This window comes from Octopus bimaculoides, chromosome 4 (genome assembly GCF_046866305.1).
Source record: "Octopus bimaculoides isolate indiv1 chromosome 4, ASM4686630v1, whole genome shotgun sequence".
NCBI classification, from domain to species: domain Eukaryota; kingdom Metazoa; phylum Mollusca; class Cephalopoda; order Octopoda; family Octopodidae; genus Octopus; species Octopus bimaculoides.
The window spans coordinates 3,422,294-3,444,856 of NC_142931.1; the positions used below are offsets into that span (position 1 = coordinate 3,422,294).

The 22,563-nt window shown below is 38.9% G+C and overlaps 1 protein-coding gene and 1 non-coding gene across 10 annotated transcripts in view; one reads left to right on the forward strand and one right to left on the reverse strand.

The window, feature by feature from the left end:
- Window positions 1–21,889, forward strand: part of LOC106870014 (uncharacterized) — a 449,496-nt gene extending 427,607 nt beyond the window's left edge. For 7 of the 9 annotated variants that reach the window (XM_089350168.1, XM_052966859.2, XM_089350167.1 and 4 more), the window contains 2 exons: window positions 14,338–16,390; window positions 21,776–21,889. In XM_089350168.1, the coding sequence (XP_089206294.1) occupies window positions 14,384–16,336 (1,953 nt within the window). In that variant the 5' untranslated portion in view covers window positions 14,338–14,383 and the 3' untranslated portion in view covers window positions 16,337–16,390; window positions 21,776–21,889. Of the gene's footprint in view, window positions 1–4,815; window positions 5,280–6,865; window positions 6,950–14,337; window positions 16,391–21,775 lie in introns of those variants that run through there. The other 2 variants (XM_014915994.3, XM_089350170.1) reach the window with 2 other exon arrangements.
- Trnai-uau (transfer RNA isoleucine (anticodon UAU)) lies at window positions 1,718–1,811 on the reverse strand. The gene is made up of 2 exons: window positions 1,774–1,811; window positions 1,718–1,753 (listed from the first exon to the last, which is right to left on the reverse strand). It is a non-coding gene; the product is annotated as a tRNA-Ile (tRNA).
- Window positions 21,890–22,563: the final 674 nt, after the last annotated feature.

The following is a 22,563-nucleotide window of genomic DNA, read 5'->3' on the forward strand; positions in this document are numbered from 1 at the left end:
AGCCAGCTAACCAGTTTGAACTTAAATATAACAATCACTTAAGGGAGAGTCAGCTTACTAGAAATAACAGTTATGTTCCCGATAAAGAACCCACTGCTGTCTAAAAGGGGAATATATGTACAGTAATGTATTCCTAAATATACTGTCTTTCCCCTTACCCCCCCCCAAAAAAAAAACAATGGTGGTGACCAAAGATCTTAAGTTTTCTCGTTTGAGTTAAACCAGGGTTAAACAAAAGAGCACAAAATAATCATTTCTAACATCAGCATCACAAGAAATGATATTCCGTGAGAAGGCAATGGTTATTTATTTGACCCAAGTATTGTTCTGGTACTTACGCTGTCTGTCTCAATACGATGAAAGAGAAAACATACGTCATCAAGAATTGAAAAGGAATAATACTACTGCTATTTAGCCCTAGGAAGCAGCACCGCTTCCTGTCGGCCTTGATACATTTCCTGTGTCCTTATGCTGGCTTAGGGGTGCTTGTCTCCTCCTTGTAAACATAAGGACACAGGAAATGTGTCAAGGCCGACAGGAAGCGGTGCTACTTCCTAGTGCTAAATAGCAGTAGTATTATTCCCTTTCATGGGACTGTCACATTAAGTTGACAGCATCCCACCACTTTATCGTGTTTCTACTGTATAAATCTGTCTGAGCGATTTAGAAATGTATTATTCCTAATTCCGATTTATAAAAAACGAACAATTTTAAGGACGGATAAATGACTGATGTCAGAAATTGAAAACATATTTCCATTTATAATGTTACATCAACAACGACATCAGCAATAACAACAACAATAACGATTCTGTTGTTGGAAAAATAAAATACCATTATCTACTCGAGACAGTGAAAGCGTGTAGCTAAGTGGTTAGGGTGTTCGACTCATGATTGTAAGATTACGGTTTCAATTCCTGGACCGGGCGTTGCGTTGTATTCTTGAGCAAAGCACTTCATTTCACGTTGCATCAGTTCACTCAGCTCGCAAAAAGGACTAACTCTGCGACAGACTGGCATCCTATCCAGGTGGAGAATATATATATACGCCGCTGAAACCGGGAAACCGGCCCTCCTGAGCCTGGCATGGCTCAAGAAGGAAACATTTATTTATTTTTACCTACTCTAGACTCGAATTGACACTTGTATCACTGACTTACCATTGTAATCAGCAAACACACCACCTACACACCATATATATATATATATATATATATATATAAGGTTGAGGAGGGTATTGGATTTAACCAAACCCCGGAGGATACAGGTAATACCGAGCAAGTGCTGTATACCGATTAGTTTGCCCCAATCGTTGTATATATATCTATATATATATATATATATATATATATATATATATATATATATATATATATATATATATATATATGCATATATACATACATGTACATGCTTACATATATAAATATATATATATATATGTATATAGACATGCATATATGGGCACAGGACGTCAAAAAGCGTAAACAAATAGAAAAACGAAACAGGCAACATAAAGAACAACCCTTCATCAGTTGTCCCCTGTTTTTATCTTCTCCGCATTTCGAGCGTTAGGTCAAGATGCGTCTTCGTCAAAACAGTCGCTCCCGAAAAGCAAATTAAATAAAATTTGGGATTTGCGGAGGGTCAAAGTTGGTAACAAAAACAGGACAGTGAAAACACATCTCGCGAATCCAGTCTTAGAAGCAAAAATTATTGCCCCGAGTGAGGGTCGAACTCACAACCTCCGCATATCTATTTAAATGTACTGTCTATAAGTACGGCGCGCTAACCGATTGCGCCACCGGGGCAATACATCAGAGCAGTTGTTCAAATATATATTTCAGTGTAGAATTATTTTATATTTCTGTATTATCAATTGATTTAAGAAACAATCGATTTATCATAAATCACGAGAGACGTAGAGACGAGGAGGGAGAGAGAAATGAGAAGGACACAAAGACAAAATGAGAGAGGGAGGCGAGTGAAAGACAGAGAAAGAAGAAGAGAGAGAGAAAACAAAATAGACGATTATCGTCTGCTACGATTTATGCCAGTGCTTTTATACTCCCATATGAAACAATCTCTTGATTCTAATAACACAGTATTCGGTATTCAATTGAAACATCCATGTTAAGTTGGATATAACAATTACCTTTTTGGTACTAATACTGCTTTCGTCGCTAATAATTAACTTTTAATAAGCTCTCTGGCTATTCGAGACATCAGTGTCTGAAAAGGTGCTGATGTTATATAGATCGAGGCAGAGAGATTTGACAGGTAAACGGTAACCGGATGCCTCCCACTGATGAGGTCCGGAAGACTGAAATCACGTGAAATGGGAGTTCTGGCACCCATAACTGACACTTCTCGTCTGCTACGATTCATGTCTCTGCTTTAATGGAACGTGCGCCTGTGGGAGAGGATCTCTCGAGTCTAATAACGCAATATTCGGCCCTTTAACAAATCATCGACATAAAGATTGCCTTCTGGTAGTAATACAGTTTCTGTCGCTAATAAATAGCAGTTTTCATTGTCTTCTACAATTCTGTAACATGAAAGGTCAGCTTTGATCGATCAAACCGAGGAACAAAGGCGTTCCAACTGTGACCACTCTCCTGTCTTTTTCTTCTAAGTTTACAATATCCATTATCAAGATGATAAGTGTGGCTATTTTTGGTTATTTAGTTGTTATGTATAGCAGCCCGGGTGACTACATAGGCGCTTTATCGCTGACTCGACAACATCACTGTTGCTGAGCCAGCAATTATATGATCAAAAATACTCTAGCCATCTTTTCTTTTTGACATTATGTATCGTGGAGTCCATTATTGCTGTCTCAACCCGACAATATGTCTTACATCTCGGTTCAGATATCAGCTCATATTGCAACCAGGTCGTCACCTCCACAGCAGAATATAAGTAATTTCAATCACAATTTATACTCCCTGCCCTTTTTTAACCAGAATTCAACCATTTAGAGTTTGACATTTTTTTTATTAAGATTTCTTGGTTTACTTCATGAGTAGTAACTTTACTCTTAAGTATTCATGCAGTAGTCGGCCCTGAGTGGTCCCTTTTGTTATATTTCCAGTCTGACCTCATAAATGACCTTTGTTGACTTAAAATGATATTTATGGACTTTGGATGAGAAACACTGAACAGCTTAGCCCAAGACCCGAATAGCAAGAATTCTGCCCATAGTTCTCATTCTCAACTCAAACCATTTCTCTGCAATTTCGCTGGTGCCTCAAACCCTTTTGTTCTCTCCTACGTCGGCGTCATTGGTACATCATTCATGCAACGTGGAAAATATACCACTGCAACTATTACCCAAGAAATGTTCGCATCAAGTCTGCTGCACGCTTCTCACGGCTGGTCGGAGTATAAAGGAAAACTAAATAAAAAAATTAAAAAAAGTAGACCAACGCGCAAACTCAAAGAGACCGAGAGGATAAGTACTAGGCTTACAAAGAATAAGTCTTGGGGTCGATTTGATCGACCAAAGCCGGTGCTCCAGCATGACCGCAGTCAAATGACTGAAACAAGTAAAAAGAAAAAGAATGTATGTTTTCTTTGAGTTTTATTTAAGCTCTTCTTGAGAGAGTTCAAGCCGGTCGCTAACAAAGAGACAAGACTTTTTGAGTTTATGTTTATGAATAAGCGGTTGAGTTGGTGTGTTAGTTGAGTGGCCGATGCACGCACCCAAGTACATGTATCTAAAGAATCTCGGGTGGAGAATCTTTCGAATATCTTACAAATCTTCACTGTGCCACTGATTGATTGGATTTTGAGAGTCCTCTGCTGTTTCTTTTGTTCTTTTTCCGTGAAACTGTGTATATTTATATATGTATGTATATATATATATTTATATATATATATATGTGTGTGTTTGTGTGTGTATCTGTGTGTGTGTGTGTGTGTGTGTGTGTGTTTGTGTGTGTGCATTCAGTTAGATAAGTTTCGACCTGTATTGGCTCAGGCCATGTCTAATTTAATAGCACTGCCTGGAAAAGTTAATGATGTTTCATATTACAGTCCTTGTTTGGGCACCCTAGACCATTCGAGTTACTGTTTGCAGCGATATATCCCGGCGCGGGTGGTCTTTATCTGGAATTTGTTGGAGGCTTTCATCCAGGACACTGTCGTTTTCTTCTGTTATGTATATTGGCACGATATTAAAGACTGCTGGGCCAGTTGAAGTTAGATAGTTGTGTATTAATGATGTGATGTGACGCCAGCATGATTTTTGTAGGGGACGGATAGTACTGGGATTAAGCTACGGATGAATTTTAAAGTTGACGCCTACACACACACACGCACGCACACACACACATCAACGAATGTTTAAAGGGTTCACTTGGCACCCATGGTCCCGTGTTTGACCGCATTGTCTTATTGCTAGTCCCCAGGGCCAATCTTTGTGAGTTAGACGGAGTAGCTGGAAACTGTACGGAAACCCGTCAGGTAGATTCTCCCTGAAATTTCATGGCCCAGCCATATGATCCACTATTTAAAAATTACGTTAAAAGGTCACTTGTCTGTGGGATACTCAGCCACCTTCATGCTAATTATTCAATAAGTCGAATTGATGGAACAACTAAATGCGTCGTCGGCATCGACGAAGATCCATTTCAATTGTTTAAAGCTCTTATTAAAGAAGATCTGTGTGAGAGGGCCCGGTTTGTGATTTACAATGAAAAACGAATTAAAAAAATACCGCCAACAACAAAAATACAAAAAGACACAATAACAAAGCAACTGGGATGGGGGATTGTGGGATTGAATGGGTGGAGGAGGGGCGGGGGTAGGGCTAAATGAATGGAGGTTCGGAGGTTAGGCGAGAACTTGTTTCGTTCACGTGACTCAGAGCTGTTTAATTGATAAAAGTAGTAGCAACAAGTGAGGTTGTCATTTGTTGAGGACGGCGTCGTCGGTGTAGCATGTCGCTTCAGCATTGGCAACAACAACAACAACAGCGAGAACAACCATGAAGTGAATGCTTCTACTGTCGGGAACTTGTTATTTACTTCAGCAAAAACAAGAAAATAACAACGACGACTACAACAAAAGGTGTCTCTCGTTGAAAATGCGTGACCCCTTCGCGTCCCCTATCATTGTATGCCTGCAAGAGTGGGGAACACTAGACGGATCGAACTACAGCCAACAAAGTCAATGGAATTTATTCATAGGGAGTTCAGAGTTCGGCTGAGAACCCTGCAGGAATAAATGACCCTTCAAAACCCCTTAAATCCGCAGCTCTGCTATATCTTCCTCAGGTATGTCATTGTTATGATATATTTTACGATTAGTCTTTGATACTTTAGGCACGCGCACCTCTGTCGTAACTTCATCGAATAAAGAAACTGCACTTTGTTACATAAAATAATGTTCTTTCTGTCCCCTCAACACACACACACACACACATGCATAAATGTATACACACACATGCATAAACGCGTACACCCATATACACGCGTACACACGCACACACATGTATAAACGCATACAACCATATACACGCGTACGCACACACACACGCAGAAGCGAGTGTGAGTGTTGTGTATTCGACTGAGTGGTGCTTCTGATTATGTAATACAGCCAGCATCTATGAAAATACATGACCATCTCTCCTCACTTATGCGTGTGTTTGTTTGTTTGTTTGTTTGTGTGTGTGTGCGCGTGTTAGGTTCAGCCGCGACTGTATCTAAAGTTTCGTGCCAGTCTCCTTCGATTTTGTTTCTTCATAACTTCTGAAAAACGTATATTCTTCAAGGGTTTGAGGACATACCATTTTCGAGGATGTCTTTTATGATTATGCTTATGATTGCTTTGGAAGGCACATGGTTTATTGGTTAGGGTATTCGGCTCATTACCGTGTATGGTCGTGTGTTCGATTTCCGGAGATGCGTTGTGTCCTTAAAAAGACACTTTTTTTCATTTTGCTTCAGTCCACTCCGTTGGTAAAAATGAGTTGTACCTGTAATTGAAAGGGCCAGCTTTTTCATATTCCGTGTCATAATGAGTCTCCCTGAGAATTTCATTAAGGGCACGCGTGCCTGTAGAGTGCTCAACCACTTACACGTTGATAGGATCAACTGGAACCCTCATCACCATAACCGCCAGAGTGCCTGTTGCTTTGGCAGTATTAAGGGTCGTTCTTTCACATCCTTCCCCGAAATTGTTTGCAACAATTTCCGTAACTTTAGCAATTTACACTTTTTTAAAAAGATTTATTTGTCTGAAAGGTCAGCGTTGCATAATCTATACCCTCGAAAATGTATGTCGTTTAAAGATACAAAGAAGTTAGAATGATAGGAAACTGGCCCAAAATTGTTTTTGGAATTTTATCAATACAATTGTAATCTGCAACTTCAGAAAGATATTTCTGCAAAATTTCATTACAAAATATTCATTTTTAAAATAGTTACGACAAAACAAAATCTCTGAGGTTGGGGCACCAAACTGTAGTTCTCTCTACACTTTTTAAGACGTTTAGTTGTGACCTGAGAGAGAGAGAGAGAGAGAGAGGTAGCGATAAAAACAGAGACAGACAGATACAGACGGACAGAGACAGCGACAAACAGACAGTGTGACAGAGAAACCTAGAGGGAGAGAGAGAGAGAGAGAGAGAGAGAGAGAGAGAGAGAGAGAGAGAGAGAGAGATATACTTGGCTGCTATTTCTAGCAAGTCAAGTGACGACCACTTAGGCGCATCCTCGTCTCGTCAAACGTGTGCATTAAGGGGAGTGTGTGCATGTAAATACATGTATGCAGGTGTGCTGCATATGTGTAGATTGGTGTGTGTGTGTGTGCGTGGATGCGTGGAGGCATCTAATAGTGGGTGTTTATGTAGGTGAGGTATATAGTTGCAAATGAAGGCTTGTAGAGGTGCGACAGCATGTGTGTGCAAAGGTCAACGTCTCAGACTGGGTGCGTTTGCGAACAGGTAAGTGTGTGTGCGTGTATGCATATATATATATATACATATACATATATATGCTAATGTATCTGTTTGTATAGGCAATCGCATATCCATACATGTATGTATAAACAAACGAGTGTATGTGTGTATGTATATGATTGATCGCTAACCACTAAACCCTTTTCTATTTCCTCTCCCTGTTTATTTCTGTGTTCCTTTCTGTCAAAGAGCGTAGGCTCGAAAAGTAAAAGGCTTTCTCACTTCCCGAGCGTTAAACCAATACATCTGTTTGTTGTTTACACACCTGTCTTTGTCTTTTGTCTTGTTTTTTTTTTTTTTTTTTGTAAATTCCAACTAGATAGATAGATAGATAGATAGATGCTGTATATATGCTCCTGCATTAAGTACGTGGTTGAGGTGTGTTCAGACTAATTTAATGCAGTCATTAGTGTGTTTATTAACACAGCCCCCAACCCCACCTATCAACCCTGCTTAGTCCTATTCTTTCCTGTGTCTAGTCCCTCACTCCCTTTGTGTCACTGTGTGAATCGTGGTGACAACAACAGCTAATTACTACACGAAACTTTGCCCTTTTATCAAGCACACCTTATATAAGACAACCGGCTACCAGAAATAGCAGCCAAACATCCATATCACACTCTATCGTCTATAAAAAGAAGGAAAAAATGGAAGTACACATTAGATACTGTAGTCCTAGATATTCGATGTTTTGGGGTCGTGAGGGCTGGGAATTCTTTGATCATCGGTTTACATCGATCAGCGCTAGTCTGGTGTTATAAAACAGCAATCCTCTCACTATACTTGCCATGTTAACATGAAAACTACAACAAAATATGAAATACTGAATATTCTGTATTCAAATTTACAGTTACGTTTCAAAAGAAGTATTTATAGAAAGATTAGACAAATAATTATGAAGTTTGGTTTGCAGGCTCCAAACTTCGGGTTCGATCCCATTTCGGGGCATCCTAGGCAATTCTCTTGTCTCTATAGCCTTTTCGGTCACTGGAATAAACGAGTATTAGTGCCAGATTCTAACATATTTGTGATTGTATGGAATATAACCTTAAACGCCACATAAAAGCTTTCAATAATCTGGAGGTCTTCTAATATTTACGCTTTGGGAGTCACCTTTATAAATCAGGTTAATAAGGCATCTACATCTACCTTGTGAAATATTCCCAGTTGCTGATTCAAATCCAAATTGTCCAGTTTCATACAGCGTATGCCAGACATTTCTACGTCTTAACAGAAATTCTGGGGCTCGTCTTGTACACCAGCCCCCAACGAAGTATGCGCTTGTAATTCCTATTTCAATTTATTTTTCTGCGTTTCTGTCTTCTGCATGGCTTCGGTTGGACTGCCCGGGATGGGTAAAGAGCGACGAAACTGTACTGTACGTGCACATGCAGTATCCAAGCATTGCTGACCTGTGGGCTTATGTCAAACAGATGTTACAGCGAGTAGTTCGAATCCAGCAATCGTCCAAGACCATCGTGAAGATCGGTCCCACCTCCCACAAGGCAGGGCAGACGGTGTTGTTGTCTCCAGAGAGGCTCCTCAGCTGTTAATGAACTTATTGTAAGCATCTAATTAGAGACAATCCTTTTCGGGGATAACTAAGACAGCATTACTTGATGTGTCCTTCTTTTAATGTGTTCAGGTATGATTTGAGGGAGATTTGGCTGTTATTTTTAGTTGGTTTAGTGCGACCCCATACAAGTTGGTTCGTTGTCCCAAATTGTTAGTAGTATTAATGGTAGTAATGGTGGTAGTTTTAGTAGTAGATATTGTAATACGGTAGCAACTTTTAGAGGTGGAGTATGGCGAGAAATGGGGAGAGTGCGTGTGTTTAGAAAAGATGAATGAAGCGAGATAAATGCCGAGAGAGAGAGAAAGGGGGTGAGAGATGGGGGTGTATGGGAATAATCATCGTTAAAACTCGTAGCACCACCACCGAGAAATCAATGAGGCGTTTCGTGTTTGTGAGGAGAATGTTATCCTCTTTCCTGTGTTTTTACTGACACAAAAGAAATTTCACGCTAAGTCAAAGGTCACAGCGTTTAAAAAGGAACATCTCTTAGAATAAAACGCAGGTGACTTGTAAAAAAAAAAACCCTTCTTATTGACAAGGATGTAGATCAGAAGAAAAATGTTGAAAGTAAAATTACCTTTATGGTTTCGAGATAATATTAAAGCGTTGAAATGTAGGGATACAAAGCAACCGCTAATTTTAATGACAAAGGAAATGATTTTATCGTTCAGTTTTTGTTTATTTTAAGTGATACTTTATTTCAATATGCTACTGATATTTGAGTTGAGGTCAATTAAATAGTTTTCTATCATCTATTCCCGCTTTACCAGCCTTCAGACTCCACTCTCCGACCCAGCACATTAATACATTCATTCCAAGCTACTCTTATACTGTACCATACTATCAAATCTTATCGTCATGAATGAAAAAAATAAAAATAAGAAAAACAGGACTATCTTGAAATCTGATCTAAAGTCTATTGAAGTGTTGTAACGTCTTTGTTGGTTACAAACATGAGTGGTCGGTTGGGAAGCCAACAATGATGTGTTATTCCAATCCCTTTTGGGTCACAGAGCACTTTCCAGTTCATAAACGATCTGGAATCCTCGTTTAGACGAACGGAAGGAAATTAAATAAGGAAAAATAAAAGAACCAAAAAAAAAATGGAAAATAAAAAAAGGAAAGTAGAGTAGTGACTTGGCGGGAACGGAGAAGAGTCGCACAAAACAGAAAATTACAGAAGCTTGTTTTATCCTTCTATATTTTAAATTACAATCCAGCTGGAGCTAACTTTGTTCTTCATCCGGCTTTAATCGATAAATCCGCTACAACAGCTCAATCAAGTGACGACAGGCAGCGCTGTTGTTCTCTTCGTAATATTTCTGAAACTGGTGGATGATGGAAAAAGTGAGAGATTTTGACACCAACGACGAAGTCGGATGACAACTAAAAACCGATGCCTTCTTATCAAATTGATATTTTTCTTTGAGAAGAAATGCAAGAATTTACAGAAATTTATTTCAAGACAAAAAAAATAATAATGCAGAAAAAAATCAGATCATATTAATTGAAAATTAAATTATTCCTGCCAATAAATTTCCTGCCTGCTCAGAAATAATGAGACTCTCGACTATTTTATTTCGTCCTTCACATTTGGAAAGACCAAAGTCCTTCGGGTTAACTTTGTCAATACGAAATACGTTCCATTTATAAAGCTAGAGTTGATTCAGCCGATTACACAGTCTCTTATCGCAAGGTTTCTAAACTTTGTAATTTTCGTAAGAAGATCAATAAGATTGGTTATTGATCTTTCCAGTCACAGTACAGCAAGCTAACATCAAATCAACTTTCGTCTGGGTGTAATTTTCTTTTTACTCCCTAAATTAAAATGTTTTAGCTAGCAAACTTAACTATATATTCGTCATGCAGGAGTCATCCCTGGAAAATTTCCCGGCGTCTTTATTTTAAATATCCTCATCCATGACTGGGACTTCACGGGCACCCTGTACATCGTCTTCATTATTTTCGTGTTTGGTAAATACCATAAACATTAAGGAGGGCCAAAGCATGTCTAGAGTTATCATTAGTGATAATAATTATTCTTTTAATTACATGTATGAAAAAAAAAAAACAGAAATTTATAAGAAATCATTATTTACCTCAATGTTTTATATTTATGATTGACACAGTTGAGAAGTTTTAATGGCGTTGAGCGGTTAAAAACATCATTGAAATATAAAATACCCGTGAAAACAACGGGTATTAAACCGGATCAATCTAAAGTGCAGCTTTAGCTGTCAAAACTAGCACTGGCGATAATAGATAACACTTTGTGGACAAAGGAAATGGTGATGCGGATGATAGTGATGATGAAAGTGGGGGAGGTGTTGGTGGCGGAAATTGTGCGGGTGGTGAGGGTGATGATGATGGTGGTGGTGGTGGTGGTGGTGGTGGTGGTGGTGGCAATAATGGTGAGGTGGTGGGCATGATGATGATAATGATGATGGTAGTGACGATGATGGACTTGATGATGATGGTGGTGGTGGTGAAGCTGGTGATAATGACATTGTTGGGGAAGTAGTAGGGATGGTGCTAACGGTGGCAGTACTGACGATGGTGATGGTGGTGGCGAGGGTAGTAGTAATGGTTTGTAGGAGAACAAGGTATAGAATTTAAGGTTGATGTTTGTATTAGACGGATATTTGATGAAGTTGCAACAAACGTAACTAAATATGTACATGGCAATGTCCTACACACACACGCACACACGCACACACACACCCACACACAAACACAAACACATAAACGTGTGTGTGTCTGTCTGTCTGTGATTAACACTACCAGAAACATAACACATTTCTAGTTACCAAATATTGCTGACAGATTTATAAATAAACCAAATCAACGTAATTTCTGAAGCCGCACCAAACTTGTATCTGTGCGCGTGTGTGTGTGTTCGAATACAATACAAATATATATACACATATATATACGTGTGTGCATGTGTATGTATGTATGTATGTATATTGACATGTATAGAGGCGTTATGGAGGGCATTTACGGAAATATGAGCAACGAAGGGAAACGTACTTTATAGTATTTAGTAATTCAAGTATTTGCTTGTGTCAGTGTGTGTGTGTGTGTGTGTGTGTGTGTGTGTGTGTGATAGGAGGAGGACCAGATTTTCCGCTCCACATCAAAAAGTGTGAGCCAGTTTAGATAACTTCCTTTCCGCGCCACTGAACACAAATATTGGTAGAACTAGTTTCCTACGGATGTCATATTTATAGCAGTGACAGCAATGTAAACAAACAGCATCTGATAGAAGAGGAGGAGAAGGAGGAGGAGGAGGAAGGGGGTAGATGTGTGATGGCGGCAGCGGCGAAGAAAATTTAAAGACAGGAGCATGCTCAAAACTATCTGCTTCAGTATAAACACACACACACACACACACACACACACACACACACACACACACACACACACACACACACACACACACACACATACACAAACACACAAACACACAAACACACACACACGCATACGCAAGCACACGCACGCACGGAGACATGCGCACACGAATAAGTCGGTGTGAGAGAAGCACAAATGTATATGTTCTGTCACCGTTATCAGCATCATAATCAACATCATTTACGTACTCTATCCACGCTAGCATGAGTTGGACGAGTCTTCACAGTTCGAGTTAGTTCGTGCTCAGCGTGCTCAGAGAACTACGACTCATTAAATATTTTCAACCACCGATTGCTCTTCCTAATACCAACCATTCGTCAGGGTATCGATCGTGCATTTCATAACGGCATCAACACTAGAGGAACTATCTTCTCCAAAAACATAATTCTTTGTTATCCACAATGTCTCCATTCACCCAAGACCGACAATGTCACAAGGGCCTAATGCCGATGCTATACTTATTTTTAAGTCTTTTTACATATTTTACCGATCTCTATTTGTCAAACCGCTAGTTTATGAGACAAAGAGCTGCCTCGGTTTTTAAACGGTGTAAGTGCAACCATCGCTTGTATACATGTCTTTGTCATACAATCAATGCCATTCCTCTCTGACGTTCTGCAACTACATTCTGGTCAAGTGGAAATATCACCTTACTTCGAAATAGGTAAGGGCACCTGGCCGTTGAAAATCTGCTTCAATTAACTCCGTTCGAGCCTCGCAAATATGGAAAAGTGGACGTTAAACGACGACGATGATGGTGATGATGATGATGATGATGATGATGATGATGATGATGATGATGATGATGATGATGATGATGATGATGAGATTGTTAGCTGCTGGGTGGTAAGGAGCTTGAATCAAGGTATTAAAGTGTGTTATGCGATCAATAGTGGAACTAGCAGTACATTGGCTGACATACACTGTACAGCGGAACGGTTCAGTACTCTGACCGTTTAAGGCGCTAATGGTAGTGGTGGTGGTGGTAGTGGTGGTGATGGTAGCAGTAGTAGTAGTAGTAGTCCAGCATTTCAACTCCTTGTGAGCATCTCCCTTGTATTTTCTTCTGCAGAGAGCTCGGACCTTGCTTCTTGCTGCATGATGCCAAAAGACCTCGAGAAAAAAGATGGCCGAGGCAATTCGGTCGGAGGACAGAAAAGGATTGTCACGTTTTAGGGTTGACGTCTTGTTGTCGGGGAAGACTTCAAATGAAGGATGGGGTTGGAGTAGGCGAAAGGTTTATGCTGTTGTTGTTGTTTAACAGCAATGTAGTTGTGACTGGGAATCCTTTTGAACAATGACGTTCCATCTATGACCATCATGTCTTTTGTTCAGGCACAGTGTATCTATGACAACGTTATTTAATGTATCTTTTTTTTTATGGCGGCGAGCTGTGATTTAAGGCAGATTTGTTAGCTAATTCTAGTAGGCTTTGCTCAATGTGTGCATATGTTGATGGTGATGGTCATATAAAATGGATGGCGGAATAACAAAGAGGGAAGAGTGTATTTAAAGCAATATAGGATATGACGTTAGACTTTCACACTCCATACCCTTCCACGGAGAAACACACACACACACACACACACACACACACACACACATGCACACACAAACGCACGTGCATAGAACTTGTTTGGCGTCATATCAATAAAATGATGATGGTGTTGATCACAGTGGTGGTGGTGATGATGATGATGGTGATCATCATCATCATCATCATCATTGTTCAAGGAGAGAGATGAACACTTATGCGTTAACTAGTTTTTTCAAATGAATGTGGTTATGTAACTTGTAAAGGCGACAGGCTGTGTCTTGTGACTTAATTACTTCAACGAAATTCTGAGAGAGATTTCAAAGTCACGAGATGTTACTAATGGATTCTATTCTTCATATAAATGTAGAGATAATTAGCGAAAATAATAGAAACAGAAAAGAATTTATCAAATTGTTTTTCACTTCTTTTTCAATGCATTTTGTTTTGTTTCTAGAGAAGTTACTCGTGCTTTTGTGTCACGAAGGCTATAAAACTTACACAATTCCCGTTTTAACCGCTAGCAATCACGATCCACAACATCATATTCTCTAATTTTATATGATTTCTCAACCACATGGTCTTCTAATAGTTTCATTCTTCGATTACAAACCTAAAAATTTATTTTATTTTATTTTTACAGCTTATTTTAAAAAAATAACTTTTTTCGATTTTTATCTCAAATTTGTTCCATTAAAAGTTCCTCAGTTTTATATATATATATATATATATATATATATATATATATATATATATATATATATTTAATTATAGTTTGTAAAAACAATATTGCTCTTCTTGAACTGTTTTCGTTAACTTTCATTGTTTTTCTTTTTCTATCTCTTTCAGGGGTTAACTGATGCTGGTTTAGGAAGCCGTTACTTTTGGATTCAAGATGAAGCTCCGTCAGCTAATGGTCAGCTCCTTGCCCCGAATGAGGGCCAGGAAGAAAAAACAACCGTCTTTTCAAGTACTGAACAATGAAGCCCAACAGTACGACCGCAACTGCAATAGTTTTAGTCCAGAAATGTCCCCTGATATGAATGCAAAAGGTGACATTGATATTGTGAAAAATGTCTGCTTCCGAAGTGGAATCGAAAACAGCGGCAGTGTTAGTAGTGGCACCAGTAATGGGAACCATACCAGTTCAACAACCACCACCACAACAACAGCATCAATAACGTCAACAAATAATGTAGGCAATGGCAGTACAAACAAGACTGAGAACAATTGCCATGCTATAGACTGCATCGATGTTGTGAACTTTAATGTGAACATCAAAGGAGCGCCTGGTGACAACAAATGCGTTTGTTGCGACAAACACATTTCACAGATTATGGCGTCATCTTCGTCATCATCATCACAAGATGCTGAAAGTACAGATAACGATGAGAATAGCAGCACCAGTGGCTGTAGCTCGGCTTCTAGCGACAAGCAGAACATTCCGAAGACACGATCTCGCATCCGGACCAATCCTTGGTTACCTTCACCAAGACCGACACCATCCACTTCACCAACTTACTCGTCTTCCTCATCCTCACTTACCTCTCATTCGCCCCTAGTGTCGCCACATATTACTAAGGGCCGATATTCACATCCGGCCGCCAACGCTGATTTCCGGCGACTCCAAGAAAATAAAGGATGTCGAGTACGCTCTGACCGCAGCTGGACACGAAAGTTCGTACTGACCAACTTAAACGCCGCAATTGGCAACGGCCGTCCACGTGGTTATTACTTGTCGGACAGTGATGAACAATCACCAATCGGAGACAAGAATGGGTCGATTACAGAAGAAGAAGACGACGGATACTTTGACCATCGAATCAGTTTCGAATATGAAGAAACACTGGAGAATTTGCTGGAAGGAGACCTCCAACAGCTGCGGAACGAGAGTTACCTTTCCATACAAGACTTATTAACCGACGACTCGCGTCGCGATAAACGGAGGAGCACTTGCTCAGAATTCAGTTGTTGCCATGACGACAGCTGTGATGAAAGCGTTGCAGCCGACGCCATTAGCAACGACCTGGAAGGTTCATTAGTTTCATCAACTCTCAGCTCTGAGTTGACTGATATACGGGAAACAGACACTGGCTATTCAAGTTTAGCCTTCGACAGTCCCTCATCTGATTTAGACAAGGCTTTTGAAAATATTTCAGAACAAGGAGACATTAATGCTACAGTACAAACTGGGCGAAGAAGCAGAGATTTATCCGATGACAACAACAAAACGGAAGACGAGGAATCCGAGATTCGGTCTGAATTAGCCGAAGAGAGCGAGCTTATGGATCTTTTCCGTGACGATTTAACTGATGACGAAGTGGTTGCAACTTTGGACGAATCGACAATAAAGGTTCTTCAATCTACCGATTGCTGCTCTGATGACGATGAGCTGTTGGCATTGGAAGAATCGGAAAAAGTATCCAGTCTTGTCGGCAAAAACCAATACGTAAAGCCTACTGGAAATGAGAAAGACAGTATAGCTAAAGTTGTGGTCGACGACGATGGATGTGTCACCGGTGCTGTGCCGCGTCGATCTCTCAACGAGATAAGATGCAGTCTTGAAGAGAAAGTCAACAAACTTCGCCAAGAGAAACAACTTGTGGAGCAAAAAATTCGTGAGGCGAAAGAAGCCGAAAAGATCCGAGTGCAAGAGAAAAGGAAATTACAAAAACACGTGATCATGCACCGGAAACAGATGCTTCTACAGACACTAACCAATCTAAAGGAGAGGTTAGAAAACCAAAGCACTCGTCTGCAAACAAGCTACAGCGCCGTTCTTTCGATGCAGCAAAGATTTGCACAACGCCAATCTCCATTGCTGCTGATATCAGCGAGTAGCTCTTGAGACAACTCAACCAAAGATTTCTTGCTTTCAGGGCAACAATATCAAAATTACTAGGTGAGTCCCTTCATTTTAGTTTGATTGCTTTTGTACACACACACACACACACACACACACACACACACACACACACACACACACACACATCAGCGTGTGTGTTTTATATGTTTAGAAATACTTATCTTTAATTGTATGAATGTTTCTTTGTATGTGAATACGTATAGGAACAGCAATTCTTCTTCGTAACATTTAATATCGTTTCGCATGTATTTAACATAATTTATGCAATCTTACTTCAAATCATCAAACTTATTCTTTGATGTCAACAATATTACGAATGTATTTCTCTCGTTCCAAGACTGGAGGCTTCACCTTCTTTTCTTTCGTATTTCCTCGTTTTTACTTTCTCTTTTGCTGTGTCTTGTAACACGTCACATCAATACTTTCAACAACCGTAACATCCAAGGAAATCAATGTTTAGCCCTTGTTTCCTGTCCCCAACGAATGTCATATGGAATTATCCATAAACTGATTCCCAGACACAATATTATACTAATGGCCATTTCGATCATAGGATCAGTGACTTCACAGACCAATATTGTATCTATACAAACGAGCTCACAAATTATTCTAGTGCAAAAATAAGACTTAGACGTTAATAGCAAATCTGAAGTTCTCGTTCAAGTACAGTCAGCGGCCTTCACATGAAATATATTCATTCTCCCTTCCACCCTCACTGTTAATTCAGCCCTCACTTCCCCACTCAGGTGAACCGTATAGACTAAGGGGCGAAATGCTTGAAACCCTCTGCTACCTGCTGATGATGCACAAGGGTTTCTAACATTGCAATGGATTTAGAAGAAGAGCATTCATAACCACTACTAAGCTCCTGCAGTTTCTGCGTGAGTCAAAAATGTTTACCAACTGACATAGTTACTGTAACTTGATAAAATAAAGCGTCCCCTAAGGAACGATTGTGGTTGAGCATCTACATGCTTTTTGGAACTTGTATTGCAGGACTACAAACAAAAATAATGGTGAAATGCGCAAAGCAACTTTAATATAAACTCGTCTTTATCCTTATTATCCTGATTATTATTATTGTTCAGTAGTTTTATTCTTATAACGTGCTTTCACTTCACTACCGAGCGCAGCTCTGTGCGCCTTGGGTATGTGCTGTGGTTTGCTGTGGTGCTCTTCTGTTTACTGTATTGAAAGTGTTTTGCGTAGAATGTGTGCAGTACCCAGTAGTGCAATTTTCTGTATGTTATATATATTTGTAAGTCCTGGTGTTTTTGTTATGTATTTGTCTGAATATTTTTTTATTATACCTAAGGCACCTACTATGATAGGAATTGTTTCTGTTTTTAAATTCCACATTCGAGTTATCTCTATTTCCAAGTCTTTGTATTTTGAAAGTTTTTCCATTTCTTTTAGAGAAACGTTGTTATTATTATTATTATTATTATTATTATTATTATTATTATCATTATTATTATATATTCATATTTATTTATTTACACTTAAACACACATATGTGTACATGTGTATATATATATATATATATATATATATATATATATATATATATATATATATATATGTGTGTGTGTATATATGTGTATATATATATATATATATATATATATACATATACATGCATACACATATGTGTGTTTAAGTGTAAATAAATATATATATATGTATATTTATGTGTCTATATGTGTATGTGTGATACACAGGCATACAATTAAAGATAAGTGTTCCTAAACACATAAAACAACATTGGCTGAACATAGATCTATTCCGTACATGTGTAGACTACAGTATAATAATTTTTGTTCACACACACACACACACACACACACACACACACACACACACACACACACACACACACACTCCGAGTCTCTTTATGCAATTATTATTCTAATTGCTGCTGTTACAACGCTCCTGTGTATTTGTCTGTCTGTATGTCTCTCTCTCTCTCTCTCTCTCTCTCTCTCTCTCTCATTCTCTCTCTCTCTTTCTTTCTTCTCTCAGTCTAAACATTTTGATTCCGGATGGGTTCTGCTTATAAATTCCTCCCAACAATCTTGGAGATTCCGCACAGTTGAATAACCATCACCATTCCTCCCCAGACAAAAAGTTGAATATGCAGAACACATACATACAAACACGCGCGCGCGCGCGCACTAGCACATACACACACACACTTTCTCTCTCTCTCTCTTTCTTCCTCTCTCTCTCTTCCTCTCGCTCTCACGCATGCACACACATACATACACATATGTACATTCATTCACACACACACACATACACATGTGTGTGTGTGTATATGTGTGTGTGTGTGTGTGTGTGTGTGTGTGTGTGCAGAAAGCCCAATAAAAACTATATGAATGACATAACGAGGCTGAACAGAATGCACAAAGTTAATGTACAGCTTTTGTGTATGTGTAGATGTGGGTGTGTATGTGTGTAAATATATGCATACGCGCGCGCGTGTGTGTGTGTGTGTGTGCTTGTTTATTCAATGCTATTTTCGTCCCACTACGTTTACAAACAAAGCCACCACCGCTGTAAGATTGTCGTCAATGTTTAACAACGGATCAGGTTTGTTGGTCTCAACGAATCGACTGAATGGCTTGAAAAACTGCGATTATTCCACCCTACATCCCTCCCCCCGCGGCTATTATGCCACCCTCCTCCCCACTCCCGCCGCTGCTATTATTCTCTCAACACGTTTTTGAAACACGTGATTACAAGAACTAACAAAAATAACATTTGTACACACGTACATAAATACACACACACACACACACACACACACACACACACACGATCACTAGCACACACAAAAATACACAGACGCTCACACATTTACACACATACTTTTATTTACGCACATTCACACAAACGCGTGTACACACACACACATTATAAAGCGCAAGAAACCAAGAGTAAAAATGTTGTTTTTAGTGAAAATGTGGTTCAAGAAAATATAAACAGAGAGGAACGCAAGTGGAGTGCAGTGACGGTTTGTTTCAACGGAGCAAATGGGAGGAGAGGCTCTGTTCTGACTTGCTAGAAATAACAACGAAATTACCCGCAAAACAAAATGTACTTTCTCGTCCTTTTCAGATAGCAGAATATACTTAAATCGTCATATTCTCTTGGATAAGGTTGTCGTAGTTTCAAATAGCGTGAGAGACTTAAGTGTAAGTATGGACAACGGCCTAAACTAGAGCACACACATCAATAATAGAATCAATATGGCCCGTAGTAAGTTCTCATGAAGCCTGAGAACTTTCCAGTTCAGAGATTCTGATGCCGCCATTCTTCTCTGCATTTTTCTGGCCACACCTAATGCTGCCCATTATGGTCTTCATACGCGAAATAAAAAAATAAAAAAAGTTACGAAAGATGAAGCCCTCAGAGATCGATCACAAAGTATAAATAAATATATGGTATGACGGGTTATCCCTATTGGAATCACTTCGGTCTTAAACACCAATATTATTTGTACAATGTGGAGAATATTCCCCAAAAATCAAAAACAGTTTAAATGATACTGATATCAAGTTTAAGAGTCATCCAAGGTTTGGCCCACGGAACTATACGCCCCTACAAAAATCAAACTCACATTACATCCCCACAATACGACTCAGTTTTTCACTCCAACTGGTTCTGCCCTATTCAACCATATATTCTGATAGAAGTCACAGGAGAAAAGACCCCATAACATTCAAATGGTACCTGGATAAATTCCTTCAAGAAATACCAGACAAACCACTGACAACTGGATATATCTCAGCTGAAAGCATCTCCCTTTTTGAATGAATTAAGATATCGTTGCACGGACTTGTGCTTCGGGGTGGGGTGGGAGCTTTCTAGGTGCAATTTGACCATCCCCAAGTACAACAACATATATATATATATATATATATATATATATATACATATATATATATATATATATATATATATATATATATATTGGAAAGTTTGGAGGTGATGTACAGAAATTATATAGAAAAAAATTAAGGTACTCAGAAATCTGGATGTTTGTACATTTACAGATTTTTATTAATGTCACATATTAAATAAAACGCTTTTCACCTAGTCGTGTAGGATTTTAATATGTGACATTAATAAAAATCTGTAAATGTACAAACATCCAGATTTCTGAGTACCTTAATTTTTTTTTCTCTCTCTCTCTCTCTATATATATATATAGGTGCAGGAGTGGCTGTGTGGTAAGTAGTGTGGTTCTGGATTCAGTCCCACTGCGTGGCACCTTGGGCAAGTGCCTTCTACTATTGTCTCGGGCCGACCAAAACCTTGGGAGTGGATTTGGTTGACGGAATCTGAAAGAATCCTGTCGTATATATATGTGTGTGTGTGTGTGTGTGTGTGAATTTGTGTGTCTGTGTTTGTCCCCTAACCGTGGCTTGATAACCAGTGTTGGTTTCTTTACGGCCCCATATTATCAAGCGGTTCGGCAAGAAAGGGCCTGATAAAATAAGTTCCAGACTTAAAATAAGCACTGGAGTCGACGAAACCCTTCAAGGAGGTGCCCCAGTCCAATGAGTGAAACGAGTGAAAGATAAACGCCTTATAGAATGGTTATTTGTGTTAGATAATAGTTATTATTTGTTGGTGTAAGCGCGTGGCTTAGTGGTTAGGGTGTTGACCTCATGTTCGTAAGCTTGTGATTTCGATTCCTGAGCTAGGCGACGCGTTGTGTTTTTGAGCAAGACTCTTCATTTTAAGTTGTTCCAGTCTACTCAGCTGGCGAAAATGAGTAACCCTACGATTGACTGGCGTCCTATTCAGGGGTGTGGAATATATACGCCATTGAGAAGATAACTTGACTTTATTATTAGTTGGAAATATTTATGAGTATGGAGAGAGAGAGAGAGAGAGAGATGAAAAAGGTGTGATGTATAACAATGAAACTACTTTGAATCAGAAAATATTTCTTCACTGGTTGATTGTCGGTGTGAAAGAGGTTTGGTGCATAAGTATTGGAGCAGAGTGTGATGATGTTATAGTACTTTGACGTCCAATGTTGTAAGCGTGAAACAGTGCATATGTGTGTATATATGTATGTGTGTGTGTCCCACACAGAAGTTAAAACTCTGCGGAGTAATCAACTTTAGTGCTGAGGATAAATTTTGGTATAGGCCGCGCGCACACACACACACACACACACACACAGAGTCAGAAAGGAGGCACGCTAAACTTATTTTGACATTCATTCTATGTCTAGCAAATGCCTCATTTACAGACGAATGTTATTCATATTCAACAAGCTGAACACGATAATAATAATAATGATAATAATAATAATAATAATGATAATAATAAAAGTAACAATTGCATTCATATAATCTCTCTTTTTCAATTTTAATTTTCATGTTTTATTCTTTCATTTTTCAGAATGTGTGAGCCCCACCCAAAATACAAACGAAAACTGAAAGAAAGACAGAGAAAAAAAGAAAGAAAAGACAAACAAAAAAAAGAAGTTTCTCTTCCATGACCCACTTAGAAAAATTCATGAACAATAAAAACAGCAACAGTAAGAACAACAACAACAGTCGTACTGAAAGAAGATGGGAGAGTGTTCGAATGAGGACATCGCAACTATTTTGACTTCAGGTTGAATAGAGAAAGAAAAAAAAATTATAATCTGTAGAATAGAAGATGATGTATTTGGAGAGTTTATCACCACACCTCACTGACTCTATTAACGGTAGCAGGGCGAAGAGCAAGGGGCAGGTCACAGAAGGTCACAGTAGACATAGATAAATAAATAAAGTATAGAATCCAACAGGTAGCTGTAGAAACCATAGATATGTAAAAATGTTTAATTCGGAAGCTTATTGCCACAAAAAGAATGTCCACGATAAACCAGAAACTATACAGCAGATAAAAAAAACTGCAGCAAGCGTAACCAGAACAATAGCAATAAATAAATATGTAAAGAGATTAGGGAATAGACGTTAGTGATTCGGAGGGATGTTAAGAGAAACTACAAGAAGTTCTAATGAAATTTAGAATAGGAACAAAACCTGATAAACAAGTTAATAATCGATTGTTGATGATTAGATCGATAAAATTGATAGATAAGCAACTAACTAAAAGATATATTTGGAAGTAGAAATAACCAAATGTAGAAAGAGCAGCCATGATTTTCTAATCTACAGAGAAATAACATAAAAACATTA